This window comes from Rana temporaria, chromosome 3 (assembly GCF_905171775.1).
Source record: "Rana temporaria chromosome 3, aRanTem1.1, whole genome shotgun sequence".
Lineage (NCBI taxonomy): Eukaryota > Metazoa > Chordata > Amphibia > Anura > Ranidae > Rana > Rana temporaria.
The window spans coordinates 119125626-119144616 of NC_053491.1; the positions used below are offsets into that span (position 1 = coordinate 119125626).

At 38.8% G+C, this 18991-nt stretch overlaps 1 protein-coding gene across 7 annotated transcripts in view; it reads left to right on the forward strand.

The window, feature by feature from the left end:
* The window catches only part of LOC120931668 (collagen alpha-1(VII) chain-like), a 495674-nt gene that overhangs the window by 188219 nt on the left and 288464 nt on the right, over positions 1-18991 (forward strand). For 6 of the 7 annotated variants that reach the window (XM_040343324.1, XM_040343325.1, XM_040343318.1 and 3 more), the window contains exons 47-56: positions 1910-1969; positions 6521-6556; positions 8495-8569; positions 12776-12811; positions 13757-13801; positions 14487-14558; positions 16425-16460; positions 17640-17666; positions 17758-17799; positions 17879-17959. In XM_040343324.1, coding sequence (XP_040199258.1) covers positions 1910-1969; positions 6521-6556; positions 8495-8569; positions 12776-12811; positions 13757-13801; positions 14487-14558; positions 16425-16460; positions 17640-17666; positions 17758-17799; positions 17879-17959 — 510 coding nt within the window. The remainder of the gene's footprint in view (positions 1-1909; positions 1970-6520; positions 6557-8494; positions 8570-12775; positions 12812-13756; positions 13802-14486; positions 14559-16424; positions 16461-17639; positions 17667-17757; positions 17800-17878; positions 17960-18991) is intronic. The other variant, XM_040343322.1, reaches the window with a different exon arrangement.

Below are 18991 nucleotides of genomic sequence, written 5' to 3' on the forward strand. Positions count from 1 at the left end.
CCTGGCAGAGTATCCGCTTATGTTAAGGACATGTGATTTGGTATGGTTCAGGAGTTGAGTGCACGCTTAGCCCCCCTTTCCTGTCCTGCCAAGCTGCATGCTAGGATAAGAGTCTGCCATTTTTTGTTTTGTGTAGAGCCTCCCATTGACATCTCTATGTGGCCATCATCTAGGATAAATGAGTGAAATTCCTATCTGCTCTCTACATTGCATAAATGTGTCACCATACAGGCAGGGTCAGAGAGTCCCCCCAGGCATGTTATTTTGCATTTGTGATGTTTCTCTTTAAGCATTACTAAAATCGCTGCTTCCCACCAAACCAAATAAAAAAATAAATGTGCTTCTGACTGCTTTTCTTGACATCAAAAGATTAAAAGGTGACGGGTGAGAGGAGCTCCAGCACACAGCCTGTGACTGATATCCTGAGTAATGCATGTTCTCTGTGTACTGTGAGGATGGGGTGTGTCCTGTCCCTCCAATCAGGGCTCATAGCTCCCCTCACTGAGATATGCAGTGTAAGACTTCAGATTGTGTTGTTACATAAATCAAAGCTGAAATCCAAACAATCAGATACATATAGAGATGAAATACATATATGAAAGCTGTTTTACCAGTCAAAGGATTTGTATTTATGTTCATCCAGTTCTAAGATTTACACAGCTCTGACTATCAGCACAGCCCTGTCTAGCAGGGGAGGGGACCAGATCTTTATATGTGCAGTTTTATTTACTGTATACTTTCAAGTCCTCTCCTGACCATGAAAGGAGACGCAGCACACTGATGAGCTTAACTTTCTGTCACTTTTTTCCTTCTAACAGCAATGATTATTGTTCACTTGACTAACGCTGCTGTACAGACTATACAATAGTCTGCAAGCGGCTAATACCAAAGTTGGATGCTCACTGTGCCTACATTTAAACATAGATTCATTTAAATGTAATTACGATAATGATTTGTTAATGACCATTTGGCTGCCCAAAGACCAGAGCACTTTTTGCGATTCAGCACTGTGTCGCTTTAACTGACAATTGCGCGGTCGTGCGACATGGCAAAACAAAATTGATGTCTTCCCCCCCCCCCCACAAATAGAGCTTTCTTTTGGTGGTATTTGATCACCTTGAAAAAAAGCAATATTTTTTACATTTTGCTATAATAAATATCCCCCAAAAATATATATAAAAAAAAAAATTTTCCTCAGTTTAGGCCAATACGTATTCTACATATTTATGGTAAAAAAATTGTAATAAGCGTTTATTGATTGGTTTGCGCAAAAGTTATAGCGTCTACAAAATAGGGAATTATTTATGGCAGACACATTGGACACTTTTGGCGCTATTTTGGGACCATTCACATTTATACAGCGATCAGTGCTATAAAAATGCACTGATTACTATGTAAATGTGACTGGCAGTGAAGGGGGTTAACCAGTAGGGGGCGCTGAAGGGGTTAAATGTATCCTAGGGATGTGTTATAACTGTGGGGGGGATGGGCTACATATGACACAGCACTAATCACTGCTCCCGATCACAGAGAGCTGTGGTCAGTGTCCTGTCACTAGGCAGAATTGGCGAATGCTTGTTTACATCAGCATTTCCCCATTCTTCCTCTTCGTGAGACAATTGCGGGTCTCCCAGCAGACATCGAGTCTGCTGGACCTGCAGTCACACTCACAGAGCTTGCGGTGCGCGCCCACAGTGCCGCTTCTTAAAGGAGACATACCAATACGTCCATATGCCCAGCCGTGCCATTCTGCCGACGTATATTGTCGTGCAGCATTCGGCAAGGGGTTAATGATATCAGGACTTTTATATCTTCCTGGATTTGAGCTTCAACACACTTTAACAAAATGTTACCATTTACTTTGTCATAGTATCTTGTTAAATGTGAACTATTTTTATTTTTTATAAAGGGAGAACCAGGCTATGGGATCCCTGGCCAGGCAGGGCCAAAGGGAGATCCTGGTGAAAGAGTAAGTAAATGATGCACTTATTCTAGACTTTAAATGTTTTAATTAAATTTAATTAGTACATGTGCATCTCAAAAAATTTGAATATCTTTAAAAAGTTAATTTATTTCAGTAATTCAATTCAAAAAGTGAAATTCATATACTGTATTATATAGATTCATTACACAGGGTGATATATACTGTATTCCAAGCATTTCTTTCTTTTAATTTTGACGATTATGGCTTACAGCTAGTGAAAACCCAAAATTCAGTATCTCAGAAAATTATAATATTACATAAGACCAATAAAAAAAAAGATTTTTAATACAGAAATGTTGGCTTACTGAAAAGTATGTCCATGTACAGTATAGTATGCACATAATACTTGGTCAGGGCTCATTTGAATTACTGCTTCAATGCAGCGTGGTATTGAGGCGATTAGCCTGTGGCACTGCTGAGGTATTATGTAGCCCAGGTTGTTTTGATAGCGGCCTTCAGCTTATCTGCATTGTTGGGTCTGGTGTCTCTCATCTTCCTCTTGACAATACCCCACTGATTTTTTACGGGTTTAGATTAGGCGAGTTTACTGGCCAATCAAGCACTGTGATACCATGATCATTAAACCAGGTATTGGCAGTGTGGGCAGGTGCCAAGTCCTACTGTAAAATGAAATCAGCATCTCCATAAAGCTGGTCAGCAGAGGGAAGCATGAAGTGCTCTAGAATTTTCTGGTAGAGGGCTGCGCTAACTTTGGACTTGATAAAACACAATAGACCAACACCAGCAGATGACATGGCTCCCCAAATCATCACTGACTGTGGAAACTTCACGTTGGACTTCATGCAACTTGGATTCTATGCCTCTCTACTCTTTCTCCAGGCTCTGGGACCTGATTTCCAAATGAAATGCAAAATTTACTTTCATCTGAAAAGAGGACCTTGAATCACTGAGCAACAGTCCAGTGCTTTTTATCTTTAGCCCAGGTAAGAGGCTGTTGTCTCTGGTTCCAAAGTGGCTTCAAACAAGGAATGTAACATTTGTAGCCCTTGTTCTGGATACATCTGTATGTGGTGACTCTTGAAGCACTGATGCCAACCGTAGTCCACTCCTTGTGAATCTCCCCCAAATTCATGAATGTCCTTTGCTTCACAATACTCTCAAGGCTGAGCTTATACCTGTTGCTTGTGCACCTTTTTTCCCACCACACTTTTTTATTCCACTCAACTCTCCATTAACCACCCTGGCGGAATGATTATGTCAGATTTTTGCGTCTCAAAGCTGTACATTGTTTTGCATAGAAATTTGACATTTTATGTTTTAGGCCTGTAATTCTTAGTAATAACACATTTAAATCTGTCCAAACAAGAGTCTAGTAGACATCCCGGGTATGATAAGGTTTGAAACACTAAATCATAAATTATAATATAATTAACTATAAATAATAATAAAAAAATATATAATAATAATAAAATTACTGGGTAATTTTCCCATGATTCACGATCGCTCAATACTGCAGGTGTTCTATTTGCTATCGCTGTTTTCTACCTGGTCTCAAACCACTTTTGACGTATAGGGACACTTTTTGGTTTCCATGGACAATCTTAAGTTTCCAGGTAGAAAGAACAGTATATATAATAGAAAAGTGCATGCAGGGCACTGAACAAAGCACTAGGGACAAAGGGGAGGTGAAATGATTTCATACAGTAATGTAATCTGTAATATGTAATGTTTTGTGTACTTTTTGAATTTGCCGCCAGGCTCCGCTCCCATGCGTTGCAGGGAACTAGCCAGGCCCACAGAGGCATCGGGTGGGGGACACAGCCTGCAGACACAGCGGGGGGACATCGCAGGATCCTGGTGACAAGGTAAGTAACCTGCACCAGGATCCTGAGATGCAATCCCGAGTGTGGCTCGGGGTTATCGCTAATGGTACTGAAATTTTACTCCTCCTAGCCACACTCGGGCATACCGCCAGTATCCAATATGCTTGGATACAGCACTCTGTGAACAGCCAGCTTCTTTACCAATGACCCTTTGTGACTTACCCTACTTGTGAAGGGTGTCAATGACTTCTGAACAACTGTCAAGTCAGTAGTCTTCCCCATGATTGTGTAACCTATTAAACCAGAATGAGAGACCATTTAAAGGAAACCTTTACAGTTGCTTTGATTTAATTAGCTGATTAATGTGAGACACCATGAGTCTTCAATGTTGAACTTTTTCACAATATTCTAATTTTATGAGATACTGATTTTTGGGTTCTCATTAGCTGTAAGCCATATTCATCAAAATTAAAAACAAAATCCTTGAAATATATGTGCAATGAATCTATATAATATGAGTTTCACTTTTTGAATTGAATTACTGAAATAAATAAACTTTTTTATATTTACATTTTTTGAGATGCACCTGTATAGCTAAAAAAAAGTAATTTAATAGGCCGCTAGATATACTGGGTAATTGGAAGAAGATAATGAGATATATGAATAGAGAGGGAAACTGAGGATTATGGTAAATAGCTTTCATCCTGTGCTGTTATTTGTTTTCCTGTTTTATTTTCAGAGAGAATGTGGGAAATGTATAGACATGTGCACTGCCAAAAAATGTGTTTGTTTTCGTCTCATTCGTTTTTTTATTTAATTTTTTATTATTTTTTTTGGGTCATTCACCATGATCGAAATTCATAAATTCGTAAATTAGAGATTTCTACAATTCGTAAGTTCATATATTCATAAATTTGAAAATCCAGAAATTCTGAAATTCGGATATTTGGAAATTCGAAAATTCGTAAATTCATAAATTCGAAAATACAAAAATACGAAAATAAGAAAGTATATTCGAAAGAACGAAAATTTGAAATAATAACAAACTAACTAACTAATTATTACTAACTATTAAATTATAGGTATTGGAATTTCCTGTCAAATTTGGCTGTTAGAGAACGTAACGAATATGAATTTATCTGAAATTACGAATTATCCAAAATAACGAATGCCCTATCCAACGGAATGAATTAATAATAATAATAAAAATAATAATAACAAGTTATTATTATTACTGTTATTTATTATTATTCATTTGTTACGTTCCATTTGTTTAGATACGCCATTCGTTATTTTGGATAATTCGTAACTTCAGATAAATTCTAATTCGTTAGGTTCTCTAACAGCCAAATTTGAAAGAAAATTCTAATACCTATAATTTACTAGTTAGTAATAGTTAACCTATTATTTCAGATTTTCAAATTTTCGGGTTTTCGAATTTTTGTTCTTATTTTCGGATTTACGAATCTCCAAAATTCAGGATTTTTGAATTTTGAATTATGATTTTTCGAATATACAAATTCATAAAAAACAAACACACTTGGAACTAAACAAATTGCACATGTCTAGAAATGCGTACCCCTGTGCTGATGTTGAAAGTCTTGCTGATCATCCATTTTCCAGTACTGTTGCATTGTTAATCAGCTTTCCTTAGGTTGCACAATTGGCACTGAAAACTAGTAGTGTTCCTATGGTATACTGTGGCACCCAACGAAAGCCAAGCTCACTAAACCCTGATTGCTTTGGGAGATACATTAAATTGAATACATTTTTAAGTAAAAATGAAGAGAGCCAACCAGATCCACACACTACCTATTTACTACTATTTTAAAGTGGCACATTTCTCACATTTATGTGTTCCGCTAATCTGACTTCTCCTCCCCCTTTCAACAAATTGCACACAACATTTTTTTTTATAGGGAGGATTTTTTTATTTTTTTAGTGGAGCACTGCCACCGCTTCTATTCTGTCCTAGGTAGGAATAACATCCTGCCTAACCGGAGCCTCCTGTGATGCCCATGTCACGGATCCCAAGAGGCTTTTGGATAGTTTTTAATCCCACTACACATGCACAGTGCAGCATCATCAGGAGGACAGCAGCTAGGACCCAAACGAGACAGCTTGCCTCCTGATAATATCACAAAAATGATAGAGGCACCAGAACGAGTAAAGCAGCAGCTTTTGGCTGATAAGAGTGGGGCAGAGCTGAATTCGTTGCATGGGTGTATACTGTATATTTTATCTCTAAAGATCAATTAAAAAAGGGTCAATAACGTCATTTTTTACCCAAGGAGGGTAAAAGCAACGTGTAAAAAGAACTGACTGCACCATTTTTGGCACCTTTATAAGAAACCCTCACATATGCAGACACAAATAAGTGTAATACATTTTGGGGTCTAGACTATGAATCTGGAAAATACAGAGTTAATCTAATGCTGGCCATACAACGATTTTCAATTTTGTGCCCATTAACTGGCCTAAAAACGAACAAACTGGCCAAATGACTGTATTTTGACCGATTTTTCGTATGGTGAATGGCCAGCATAAGATCATGAAAAACGTCTTTATATTTTGGCTACATAGTGCTCCAAAACGTTAATTTTATGCACCTAATGATTTTTTTCTTTATTGATTTTTCCAATATACAAAATGTTTACTATAAAAGATTCCTCTTTTTAACTTCAATATATATATATATATATACAAAAATGAGTACTCAAAACACATCTATTTTAATGATTTTATTTTAAAGGGAAACATTGGATTATCTGGAAAACCAGGCCCAAAAGTAAGTTTTTACATTTATTTAATGTTTGCTAACTATATACTGTATATATTTATTTAAAGGGGTTGTAAAGGTAAAAAAAAAAAATCCCCTAAATAGCTTCCTTTACCTTAGTGCAGTCCTCCTTCACTTACCTCATCCTTCGATTTTGCTTTTAACCACTTAACCCCCGGACCATATTGCTGGTCAGAGCACATTTTGCGATTCCGCTCTGTGTCGCTTTAACTGACAATTGCGCGGTCGTGCGACGTGGCTCCCAAACAAAATTGGCGTCCTTTTTTCCCCACAAATAGAGCTTTCTTTTGGTGGTATTTGATCACCTCTGCAGGTTTTAGTTTTTGCGCTATAAACAAAAATAGAGCGACAATTTTGAAAAAAAAAATATTTTTTACTTTTTGCTATAATAAATATCCCCCCAAAAATATATAAAAAAACATATTTTTTCCTCAGTTTAGGCCGATACGTATTCTTCTACATATTTTTCGTAAAAAAAAAATCGCAATAAGCGTTTATTGATTGGTTTGCGCAAAAGTTATAGCGTTTACAAAATAGGGGGTATTTTTATGGCATTTTTATTAATATTTTTTTTTTTTACTAGTAATGGCGGCGATCAGCGATTTTTTTCCGGTACTGCGACATTATGGCAGACACTTTTGACACATTTTTGGGACCATTGGCATTTTTATAGCGATCAGTGCTATAAAGATGCATTGGATTACTATAAAAATGCCACTGGCAGTGAAGGGGTTAACACTAGGGGGCGGGGGAGGGGTTAAGTATGTTCCCTGGGTGTGTTCTAACTGTAGGGGGGGTGGACTGACATGGGGAAATGACAGATCTTCTGTTCATACATTGTATGAACAGAAGATCAGCATTTCTCTCCCTGACAGGATCGGGAGCTGTGTGTTTACACACACAGCTCCCGGTCCTCGCTCTGTAACGAGCGATCGCATGTGCCCGACGGCGATCACGCCCGCCGGGCACACGCATGGGAGTCGGGGGCGAGCGTCCCTTGTGGCCTGCGTGAGAACCGACGTATAGCTACGGGGGGGAGAGTGTGAGCAGGAGAGTCAGGACGCTCTCTACGTTGCAGATAGATAAAGGAGCTGTGTGTTAGTGGGCGTCCTGACTCTCCTGCTCTCCCCCTCCCCCTCCGGGGGCGAGCACGACACTGCACTAAGGTAAAGGAAGCTTTTTAGGGGGGAAAAAACGTACCTTTACAACCCCTTTAACCTGTACATCTCTAAAAATGTATGCTAACACTTAAGGGCAACTAGAAGGGTGGTTTCTGGGATTTGCAAAGTCTCATAAATATTAATGCTCTTGATAAATCTTCTACACAACCAAATATCATACATCTATTCCAGATGCAATACAATGGGGATGATTTACTAAAGATGTAAAGACTGATTTCTTTGCAGAGAGAATGTTGGTAAATAGGGTTAAGCTGTGTTCACTTTGAATACTTAATCATATACAAGGGCAATTAAACAAGATTTTTGTAAGCTCTTTACTGGGTAATCAAAGTGAACTCTGACTCACCTTTTCAAATAACATTTAATTGTAAAATAAACATACAGTACATTTGCACATTCACTTTTTTTAGTGAACAGCTTCTATTTCTCCAGTAAGTAAACAACAATATTTGTAATTACGGTATACTGTATTTACATCATGATCATATACAACTATTAAGTGATCATCATATTGCTAAATTTGAAAGTTTTTATTGATGACTGATTTTCCATCCTGCTCCCTCAAATATTCTTATTACTGTGGTTAAAATTAAACATCAATTTGGCTCCACTAACGATTAGAAATTTGAACACAAATCCTTACAATTTTTGAGTAAAATTCTACTAGTGTATGAGCCAGATGCAGAAACTTCACATGATGCAAAATGAACACTGAAATAGTAAATACTTTCAACATTTTGTATAGGGAGAAGATGGTGACAGGGGACAAAAGGGTGAGCCTGGAACAAGTTTGACCTTGCCTGGAATAAGAGGTAAAGATGTAAGTAGAAATGGTAGAGTCCTGGAAGGACAGTCAATTCATGTGCACTAATAAAAAATCCAGACATTTAATAATCTATTGGGGAATCGAGAAACATAGCTCAAATTCCCACAGTGGGAAGGTATTCTAAGCAGTGGCAGCCCGACCATAAGGGGCGCAGGGGCATCGCCCCTCTATCCATGCACTCGGCCCCCTAATCTACATGTGGAGCGCTGAAAGCAAGGATTCAAAAAAGTGTGGGCTTGGGGCTCAGTGCACTGCACCCTGAGCCCACCCAGTTGTGTGACAAAAACTAATGAATATCAGCTATTGTCATACTGATTTGTCATACTGAAAGGAGAAGCAATCCCATTGGCCTAGGAGGTGGAGGGATGAGACGCACGGACAAGTGATTCCGAGGAAGGAGATGCAGGGGGAGCCTGAGCGATGCCCCACCAGCTGTCACTACAACTTCCCCCATGCCCTGACATGTGCCCTGCCCAGTCCAATGTAGTCGGTTCCCGCTGCTGGCAGACTGCATTACCTGTGAGCAGAGGGTGGGGGATGAGTGGGTAAAAAGTTCACACTGCAGTGACGTGGTCGTGTAGGGATGGCACTGCCTCCTCCTCAGTCTCCCCTCTATAAATAAGCAAAATAGCATAGAGTGGTCCAGGCGGAAGGAAGCATGGTGCACCCAGAGCAGGTGGAGGGGGCCCAGGAGTTTGGAAGAGCGGGCCTGCTGTTTCTACATGCCATGATGCTGCAGAGCTGTGTGTGATCCTCCGCTGGTACACATCCAGTAGCCTCCCAGCTCATCCCTGCTCATCCCCCTTCCTCTGTGTCTTTCCCCCCCACCCATATGTCCCTCCAGTCTCACTCCCAGCACAAGTGACAATGACTGCTGAGGAGATACCGCAGAATGTGGAGGATTATAAGGCTGAGATTGAGATGCTGACCAAGGAGATGAGCAAGACAACCCAGGAGAAGATCCAGGCTGCAGAGTATGGACTGGTGGTGCTGGAAAAGAAGATCTCCTTGAAGCAGCAAAGGACCACTACTGTAAAGAACCACTACTACCTCCACCTGGAGGCAGACCCCTTAAAACCATTAGCCGCCTAGGAGGAGGAGGTGAGATGCAAAGTGGAAGCCACCGTGATTTAGAGGAGAAGGAGATGCAGGGAAAGGCCCCCCCCCCCACCTGGAGGAGTTTTACCTTCGACCTAGATGGGGTAAGTCCGGGACTGATGGGGGGTGGCTGCGGGTGCATTTTTGCTGCCCCCCCAAAAAAAATATACCATCAGCTGCCACTGATTCTAAGCAATCTCCTAATGTAACATTGACTATAATGAAGTGTATTCTTTATTTACCATGAATAACTGCATTCTGATCTTGTAGAAAATACCAGAAAGAATATAATTTTTTTCACAGAATGTAAACATATGTGATGTGTGCCAAGTAAAGGAAAATAACCAAGACTTTTAACTAAATAGTGAAAGGAATATATAAATAAATATAAATATATATATATATATATATATATATATATATATATTTGCGCTAGAAGTGAATACAAATTAGTCATACTAACAATTGCAGCTACTGTACATAAAGTGCTATACATTTGGATGGATAAAACATATATATAATTACAGCGTTCACAATGTTGTAAAAAAATCTAATTGATGCATGAAAAAATAAATGCATAACAAAAACATCTATATACATGGTGAAAAATGTGCTCCAATCAAAAAAATGCAGTTGTGCTCCAAACTTTGAGGTGTGCCACACACCCCTCCTGTGTCTCCACTCACCGAAAGGAACGGACCCCTAGCTTTTCAGTCTAGGGGTCATTCAGGCTAGAATGCTGGCCAGGAATGGCAATTCACAATAATGATGGTCATATGTGGATCGTTATACCAAAAATGAAAGAAGAAGGCCAATAGCGAAGTACAGTTTGGCAGGACTTTATAGCGTAAAATAGAATGGGAACTTACAAACTAGAAGAATAAATCGCACATGGATATTGCAAGGATAGACAACAGAAAACGCTGCATCCAGCGTGACTTCCAACCGGAAGTAACGTTGTTTGAACTTGAAACCAGAAATTACGTCAACGTGTTTCGCCCTCCCACAAGGTGTCATCAAGGACCTAATTTCTGGTTAACAGAGCTGAGTTTTTACTTGCAAGAGGACAGTCTCCTCCCTCCTGTTTAGCCAATCACATGAGACTATGGCAGCCATTTTCTGGGTTATATAAATGTATCTCACACATGTGTTTTGACCCAGACAGCAGGACGCCAGGCCCTGGCTCCCATGTCACTGGATTTGATTGACAGCAGTGGGAGTCAATGGCTCCTGCTGCTATCAATCTATCCAATGAGGACCCGAGACAGTGGCTGGAGTTGCTGTGCTCGTCCCCGTTGCTGAAACGATCGGCTTAGGTAAGAAAAAGGGGGCATCGGGCTGGGGGGGTATTGGGTGCTGCAGCACAAAAGGTGTTTTACCTTAATGCAATGCAACCCAGAGGGTTTACAACCCCCTTTAATGTCGGTGTTCCTGATTGCAATCAGCAACAGTTTTCCTGATCACCAATTTCATCAGACCAGTTGTTGCCATCAACAGTTTTGCTTATTACTGCCACAACAGTTGAAGCGTAACCAGACCAGGGTAGCTAGCAACGGTGACCCTGAATGTCACCATACCAATCCCAGTGTCACCAGTTTAAGCCAGCCACAGTGTTCCAGATCACAGATACACATTTCCCGCTGCCCCAGACCAGTGCAGCCAGCAACAGTGTTACTGATTAGCGTCACACCAGTGCAGTGTTGCCTCTGCTTGCCACCTATACTGACACTGGCCTGTTTATTGACCATGTGTCTGCCTGCTGCATGGTTCAATCATTTGCCTGCTTTCTCTGCCTGTCACCTGAACTGACCCATCTGCACATGCGACTGACTTCCTTCCTGCAAGGCACCAGTTGCAGTCATCACCTGTGGATAACTGCACCCCTGCAACCACAATAACTCTTATGTTCTTTTTTTCGTTAGCCTTCTGTATGTCCTGGCCAGTGAACATGGCATTCCTGGGACAGCCACGTACTAGTGGATAGGCTTATAGGAATTGGGACTGCTGTAGGAGAAACTACACTAAGCTATATTCCCTGACCACTTGTACGGAGGCGAGCATTACAGTACATTGGTTTTGATGCAATTGCTTGATTTGTGTGATACACAAGTAACAATGTCCAGTACATATTCAGTCCAAACAGTGAAAAAGTCTCACAAATGTGATATTTACATACAGAAGTCGCAGAATGTATTTCTAGATATAATTCTACGTATGCCATTGTTGTGTGTTAGATATATCTTATTAATTGACAACTTTGTGTAAAAAAGAATACATTTTAATTTTCATTCCCCATTTTCCAAAAATTTGGGGCAAAAATGTAAGACCTTAACACGTTTTACCATGCATCTTAAAAAATACCTTGTGATGTTGACTTTCCAAAATGTGGTAATTTTGTGGGTGATTTCACTGCCCTGGTGCTTCAGAGCTTCCAAAAAATTGATAGGTAGTCAGGAAGTTAGATGTAAATGTTATGCCCATAGAAAGCCTGATGCTGCTCATTAAATTTTAGGCCCCTCTGTGTGTCTAGGCTGTGAACAAGTCTTAAACCTGTGGTATTCCCATACTTGGGAGGAGTAGCACAATGTGTATTGAGGTTTAATTCCAAGTATGCCTATGCTGTTTGCTAGAAATATCTTATGATTTACAAATTTGTGTACAAAATACATAAAAAAATACATACTGTACATTTTCTATCCTGCATTTTCCAAAATTGTGACAAAAATGCCCTTGATGACCTTCTTCAGAAAATGCTAATTACTAGGCTGTCCATGGTTATGATATTTTCTAGGTTACTGACACAGAACAAGCGTGCAACATGTAAAATTCAGATCTACTCTTTCCCGATCAGTGACTCAGAAAATACAGAACCCCTTAAGTCACTATGGCAACCTGGTAGCTAGCATTTTCAGAAGTGGTTAGCCAAGCAGACTTCATATTTTCAGTACGTTCTTCTTTTAATGTATGCCATACACTGTGAATAGTCGTCAACTAGTGGGTGTTCTTACCACGAACAGTGTACTTAAAAAAAAAAAATGTTCTTAAACTATTTTCAATTGTAATATTAAAGGCAGAGAGAAGTAAGGTTTTTCTTGTTTTTAGGGTGAGCAAGGCATAAAAGGAGATCCAGGAGAGATGGTAATTATCTACAGTGCAATACTTTATCTAATATGTTTCATGAATAGCACTAATCACTAGCGGTTGATACTTTCAGATGCACATATATTGCAGTTTTTCACTGTACTAAATACTAAAACTTCAGGGAGGGTATTTGGTTTTAGTTCACCTTTTCATTTTTTCGGAAAATGTGAACCAACCATATAAGTAAGGAGCATTTTCAGTAAATACACACTATTAGTTATTTTTATAGATACATGGAAGTAGATTTTGTTTTGATTCATTTTTTTGGTTACATAAAGGCAGGGCTTTTTTTCTCAGAGAATAGGTGCAGGAACTCCCCCTTTCAGAGTCAATACTTCTCCACCCCCTACCCATCTCTGAGCACCATTTCCTAATTCCACGCACCTCTCAGTACCACCCCTTATAGAGAATACAGAGCCAAATATCATTTTGTGGGGCTAAGTAATTTGTATGGAATGTGATAATAACAAGAAAAGCGGTAAAATAGATTCCCTGCAGCCAGTAGCAATAGACCCACCCAAACAACAATAGATTTCTCCCAGCATCAATGGACCCCCTTAATAAAAATACCACCCCAGTAATAATAGACCTTGAACAACATCAATAGACCCTCCAGAACATCCCGACACCCCTTGCCATTATATACAGTACATTCAGTACTGGAGGTGCCAGAACTGTGTTCCCCCACATTCCCGCTGAAAAAAAATTGCCATACATAAAGGTATGTAATATACAGATTGGCAGATTCTCACTTTGGAGTGCATCATCCAGAGGCACTAGAGAGAAAATATACACATCCTTTTCTCAGATATGAGCATACAAATAAGAGGGAACAACTTTGCAAACGTGTTACATTTTTTAACACGTAAAACATATAGCATATTAGATTGAAATGTATACATCTAAAATCTTCTTCACATGTGGATATGTTTATTGGCATAGGGTGAACCTGGAATGAAGGGAGAGGTTGGAGAAAAAGGACAACGGGTAACTTTTTTTTCCATTTGCATGTTCTAAACTAATCAAGTTTTGCAGAATTTTAAAACCTGTAGCATTTTACTAACAATTGAAGTGAGCTTTCAATATGAAGAGGTATAAAAACACCTGGCATGTTTATTTGAAAATTAAATTCAGTTTATTGCCTTCATAGTCTGAGTTGTTCTTTAGGATTAACACATGTACAGTGTGTTTTTTTCTATTAAAACAGTGCAAGCAGCAATGACAATGTGTAGAGTGCAGCAACTTGTGACAACAAATCATATTTCAAGTTAATTGAGTCTGATTGTGGGAGATTACATTTTGTAACTATAAATTACATCACTTTGCATATTGATCTTTAACTTATAGAGTAAGCCCAATAAAATATAGTTTTTTATTTTCTGAGACAACCACTCAATTGCTGTGACCTATGTCAGGCAATGTCTAAATTCATCTTTCAGTCATCTAAAAAAAAAAAGATTTATAATTAGTTACAATAGCCTAGTATATTTTGTTCTCTGTCTTTGCACTTTGCCATGATCTGAATATAAATAAGCATGACAGTGATCCACAAATAGATATAAATCTCAAACAGAAAAGGTATTCTGTATACCAGTTAAATCTAAAATAATGGAAGCTGTTAGAAGCTGGTAATTTGGCCTACTTTGTCTTGCATTTGAAAACATTCTTCTAGGGTACAACAGGACTGCCTGGCCGTATTGGTGATTCAGGACAAAAAGGAGACATGGGACTTTCAGGCAGAGATGTAAGTTTTTTTGTTCTTTTCATATTATTGTATGTGACTTGATTGAGTCGTACATAGTAGAAATAATATATTTATATATGAAAAGTATATATATATACACAGAGTGTGTTTGTGTGTATATATGTATGTGTGTATATATATATATATATATATATATATATATATATATATATATATATATATATATATATATATATATATAGTTTACACATATGTATTTTTATATATTAACATTACGGGGATAGAGGGTTTTTAATCAAATAATATAGTAATTTACACTATTAATCACCATTAGTTTGCTGGTAAATTTGCATACATAACTAAACCAAAAATAAATACTGTGCAAATGACACATGTCAATCAATATAAATAAGCTGCAGCAGATATCATATATAGGATAATATACATCAGAATCAGTTATTGATTAGATTTGCATACAAACTTTTAATTAGGATAAAAGAGGAAATAAAAATAAATATAGAGATGCATTTTCAAGTAATATGCACCAGCTCAGATACTCATACATACCATAAAAGTTTTCTGAGTTCATTATTGTCTTAAAAGGTTTTTTTATTTTGGAAGAAGTTTTTAAATGAGGCTCGTTGTTTACCAATCAGTTTTGTGTCTCAATGTTCACCTATGGTAATGAGCATTCGGTAATAAATAATCTGTTCACTTAACCACTTAAGGACCCCTTCACGCCGATATACGTTGGCAGAAGGGCATTGGCTGGGCACAGGCACGTACCTGTACGTTGCCTTTAAGAGCCCAGCCATGGGGTCACGAGCACGCCGGCGTGCTCGTGACCCAGTCCGAAGCTCCGTGACCGCGCCTGCGGGACCCACGGATCCGATCGTCGCCGGTGTCCCACGATCGGTCACGTGGAGAGGTGTGTGTAAACACACCTTCCCCTTCTTCTGTGTGGCAGTGACACTGATCGTCTGCCACACAGACGATCAGTGATGCCTCGCCTACAGCCACGCCCCCCTACAGTAAGAATCACTCGCTTAGGGCACACTTAACCCCTTAGCGCCCCCTAGTGGTTAACCCCTTCAATGCCATTGTTGTTTTCACAGTAATAGTGCATTTTTAGAGCACTTTTCACTGTGAAAATGACAATGGTCCCAAAAATGTGTCAAAAGTGTCCGATGTGTCCGCCATAATGTCACAGTCATGAAAAAAATCGCTGATCGCCGCCATTACTAGTAAAAAATTATTATTATTAATAAAAATGCCATAAAACTATCCCCTATTTCGTAAACACTATACATTTGGGGATATTTATTATAGCAAAAAGTAAAAAATATAGATTTTTTTTTCAAAATTGTCGCTCTATTTTTGTTTATAGCACAAAAAATAAAAACCGCAGAGGTTATCAAATACCACCAAAATAAAGCTCTATTTGTGGGAAAAGGACGGCAATTTTGTTCAGGAGCCATGTTTCACGACTGCGCAATTGTCAGTAAAAGGGGCAAGGTCCTTAACCTGCATATTGGTCCCGGTCTTAAGTGGTTAATTGTGAAGCTTCTTTACAGCATAGCTGAGCTGAACTATTTATGACAACTTGCGGATTTTAACAGTCTGTGTGTGTCTCAGGTGCTACCCAAGGTGGTTTGGCAATTGTATAAAGATGCTCCCTACAGGCCCCCCAATGAGATGCACCAAACACAACCAACTGGGGCACCACTGACCTAAACATTTATTGGTGATTTCTTTAGATGAGCTGGAATCTGTTTTTGGGGCAAAGGGAGACAGAAACCTTTTCAAAAAGAAAATACAAAGATAAATTTACCATACAGTAAATAATGAATTTTGGAATTTCTCTGAACTCCTTTAATTGTTGTTCAATCTGTCTTTTTACAATAGGGCATCGATGGTAAAAAAGGAAATAAAGGAGATTCTGTAAGTCATAAAATATAGTAAGACACCATCTGTCAGTATCACTACATTATAGAAGTTTTAAAAGAAAGCTCCTTATGAGAAAAAAAAGAAGCTGTCATTGCCTGTAAATTCTAGATACCTTTGCTGTAATGCTGCACCCCTTACCTTAATGCCTTGAGTCAGTGACCTAAAGCGATTCTATAAAAGAGGATTTCTGTCTGCTGATTCAGATATACATACTTCTTCTGTGTAAGTGATTCAGGATCAGCATAACAGCAGCTAAAAAAAATCCACAATGGCAGACCTAAATTTCAGGTTATTCTTTTTTTCTAGAAACAAGACTACTCACTTACATATGGACATCTTCCTTCACCAATGTCTGATGTATTTTCCCCTAGTGACAAGCAATGAGTGTGAACACATAATCTTATTAAATCTATACTCCGGGCAAAAAAGATAAATACACAGATGAAATACTGTATAGGAATTATGGGAACCAATTTACTTGCCAAATGGTTTGCATTTCTGACCATTTATTCATGATATTTGCACAATTTTCTTGTCAGGCAAAATGGATAAATGATTTTTCTCTGCGGCAGGTAAATGTTATGTGTACTTTAAAACTTTGCACTGCCGCTGCACCGCAGATATGTGAACCGCTCCGTAGAAAGCCAGTTTGGTTCACATGTCATGCTAAACGGATATGATATGCACCTAATTCACATACAGTATTTGTGAATAGAATCTTTCACAGAGTTAGGTTAATTCATTTTGTGACCACTGTCACCACAACAGAAAGTGATAGGAAATATAAAAACTGTGCAGTTATCATTGGAACATGAACAGAAGGCTAATCTTCCAATAAGGTAACCTATTATGGTGGCAACTGTCTCAGATAAAAATCTTGTCATTTCCTGATGCATTTCTGGATAAGAAGTGAGAAGCAATCCCCACAAAAAAACACAGACAGCAATAGCATCCTGACAATTGTTTTATCCTGCTGTATCCAAACAAAAAAAGTTTGAGCTTTAGATAAATTTTAATAGTATCGCTGGCTTTTTCTTTCACTTATAGTATAGAGTTGCTCTTTAATTATTAAAAAAAAACAATATGTTAGTTTAAGAATCAGTTTTAAAACTATTTGTTGTTGAAATAATCTGTATTTAAAGTGTTAAAGTTACTTTAACTTATCTTTTTCAGGGCCAACCAGGACCCCCAGGAAGTTCAGTAAGCATTTAGCTTGCTTTCTTTTTTTTTCTTTTTTAAGCTGTTTTAAAATGGTAGGTATTTTTGGCAACATTTTATTTTGATTTTGCAGATTACATCAATCGACAAGAACCTGCTTGCCAAAGGAGAAAAGGTAAGTGTTTTGTTATATCCCGTTCTTGACTAAATGTTTGACTTAATTTAACAAGGACTTTTTTTAATTTGCTATTTAGGGAGATCCTGGAGTAGCAGGCGATTCAGGGGAGGGGGGTCCTAAAGGTGACAAGGGAGACCCTGGACCACCAGGACTGATAGTAAGGAACTAATATTTTATAATAATTCTTATGTTCATCATTTTAAATTTGATATCTGTCTTGTATCAAAAATATTGTAACTGACACACCTTGTAGAGGATAACTCTTTTAAGCCAATCTAGGAGACTCAGTGTTCTTTTTTAGCTTTTCAGTTATTAGTAAAGCAGTGCTAATCTTATGTTGAGTATTTTTTCTGTCTTACTGAAAGGATGTCTAAGCTCTAAGATGTCCTTTTATGAAAGTGAGATCAGCGGCGATCCCGATTTGCCCAGCGGGTGATGAACCCATGCAGTGTGACTTTCTGACAGAGAGACGACAGTCCCTTTTTGTAACCACATGCACTGCAGTAAAGGGAAATGAGAAACCTTTATTGATAAAGGGCTTAGATGGTAAAGATGTTGTAGTATTGTTGGTTTCAGGTAGCCTGGCCTGTGAAAAGTGATCTAGTGGTGGGAAAAACCTTACATCCTCGGAAAATGGCTGTAGTTTGTGTACATGGGGACACTCGAGAATATCCGGTGACTACGGTTTCCTTTGAAACCTCCCTGGGTTTAGTTCCCAAACTGCCACATGATGCCATTGTGGGAAGGGATTTCCCCAAATTCTGGTGACTCTGGGACTGCCCAGATTCCCCAGTAGGTGATTCTTCTGAGTCTGAACCATCTACTCCAGAAACCTCTAACTGTGAGGATTCTCCTGAGTTTCCATTCTCAGTCTTAGCAGGGGAAACACCAGTCCATAGGGAGGAGCCTGCTACCTCAGAAGAGGAACAGCGGCCGATAGGGTTTGATGACCTTGAGGTGCACAGAGAAAATGTTATCACTGAGCAATTGAGGGACCCCACATTGCTAAGAGCCCGGGAGAACGTAATGAAGATAGATGGGGAGTTAGTTCACCCTGACAAGAGGGTTGCCCTCCCTTACTTCATTATTGAAAGGGACCTGTAATATCGAGTGTCACAGAGGATAGAGGACACCATTGAGCAACTGGTAGTGCCTAAACCATACCGCAAGATGGTTTTGGAACTGGCCC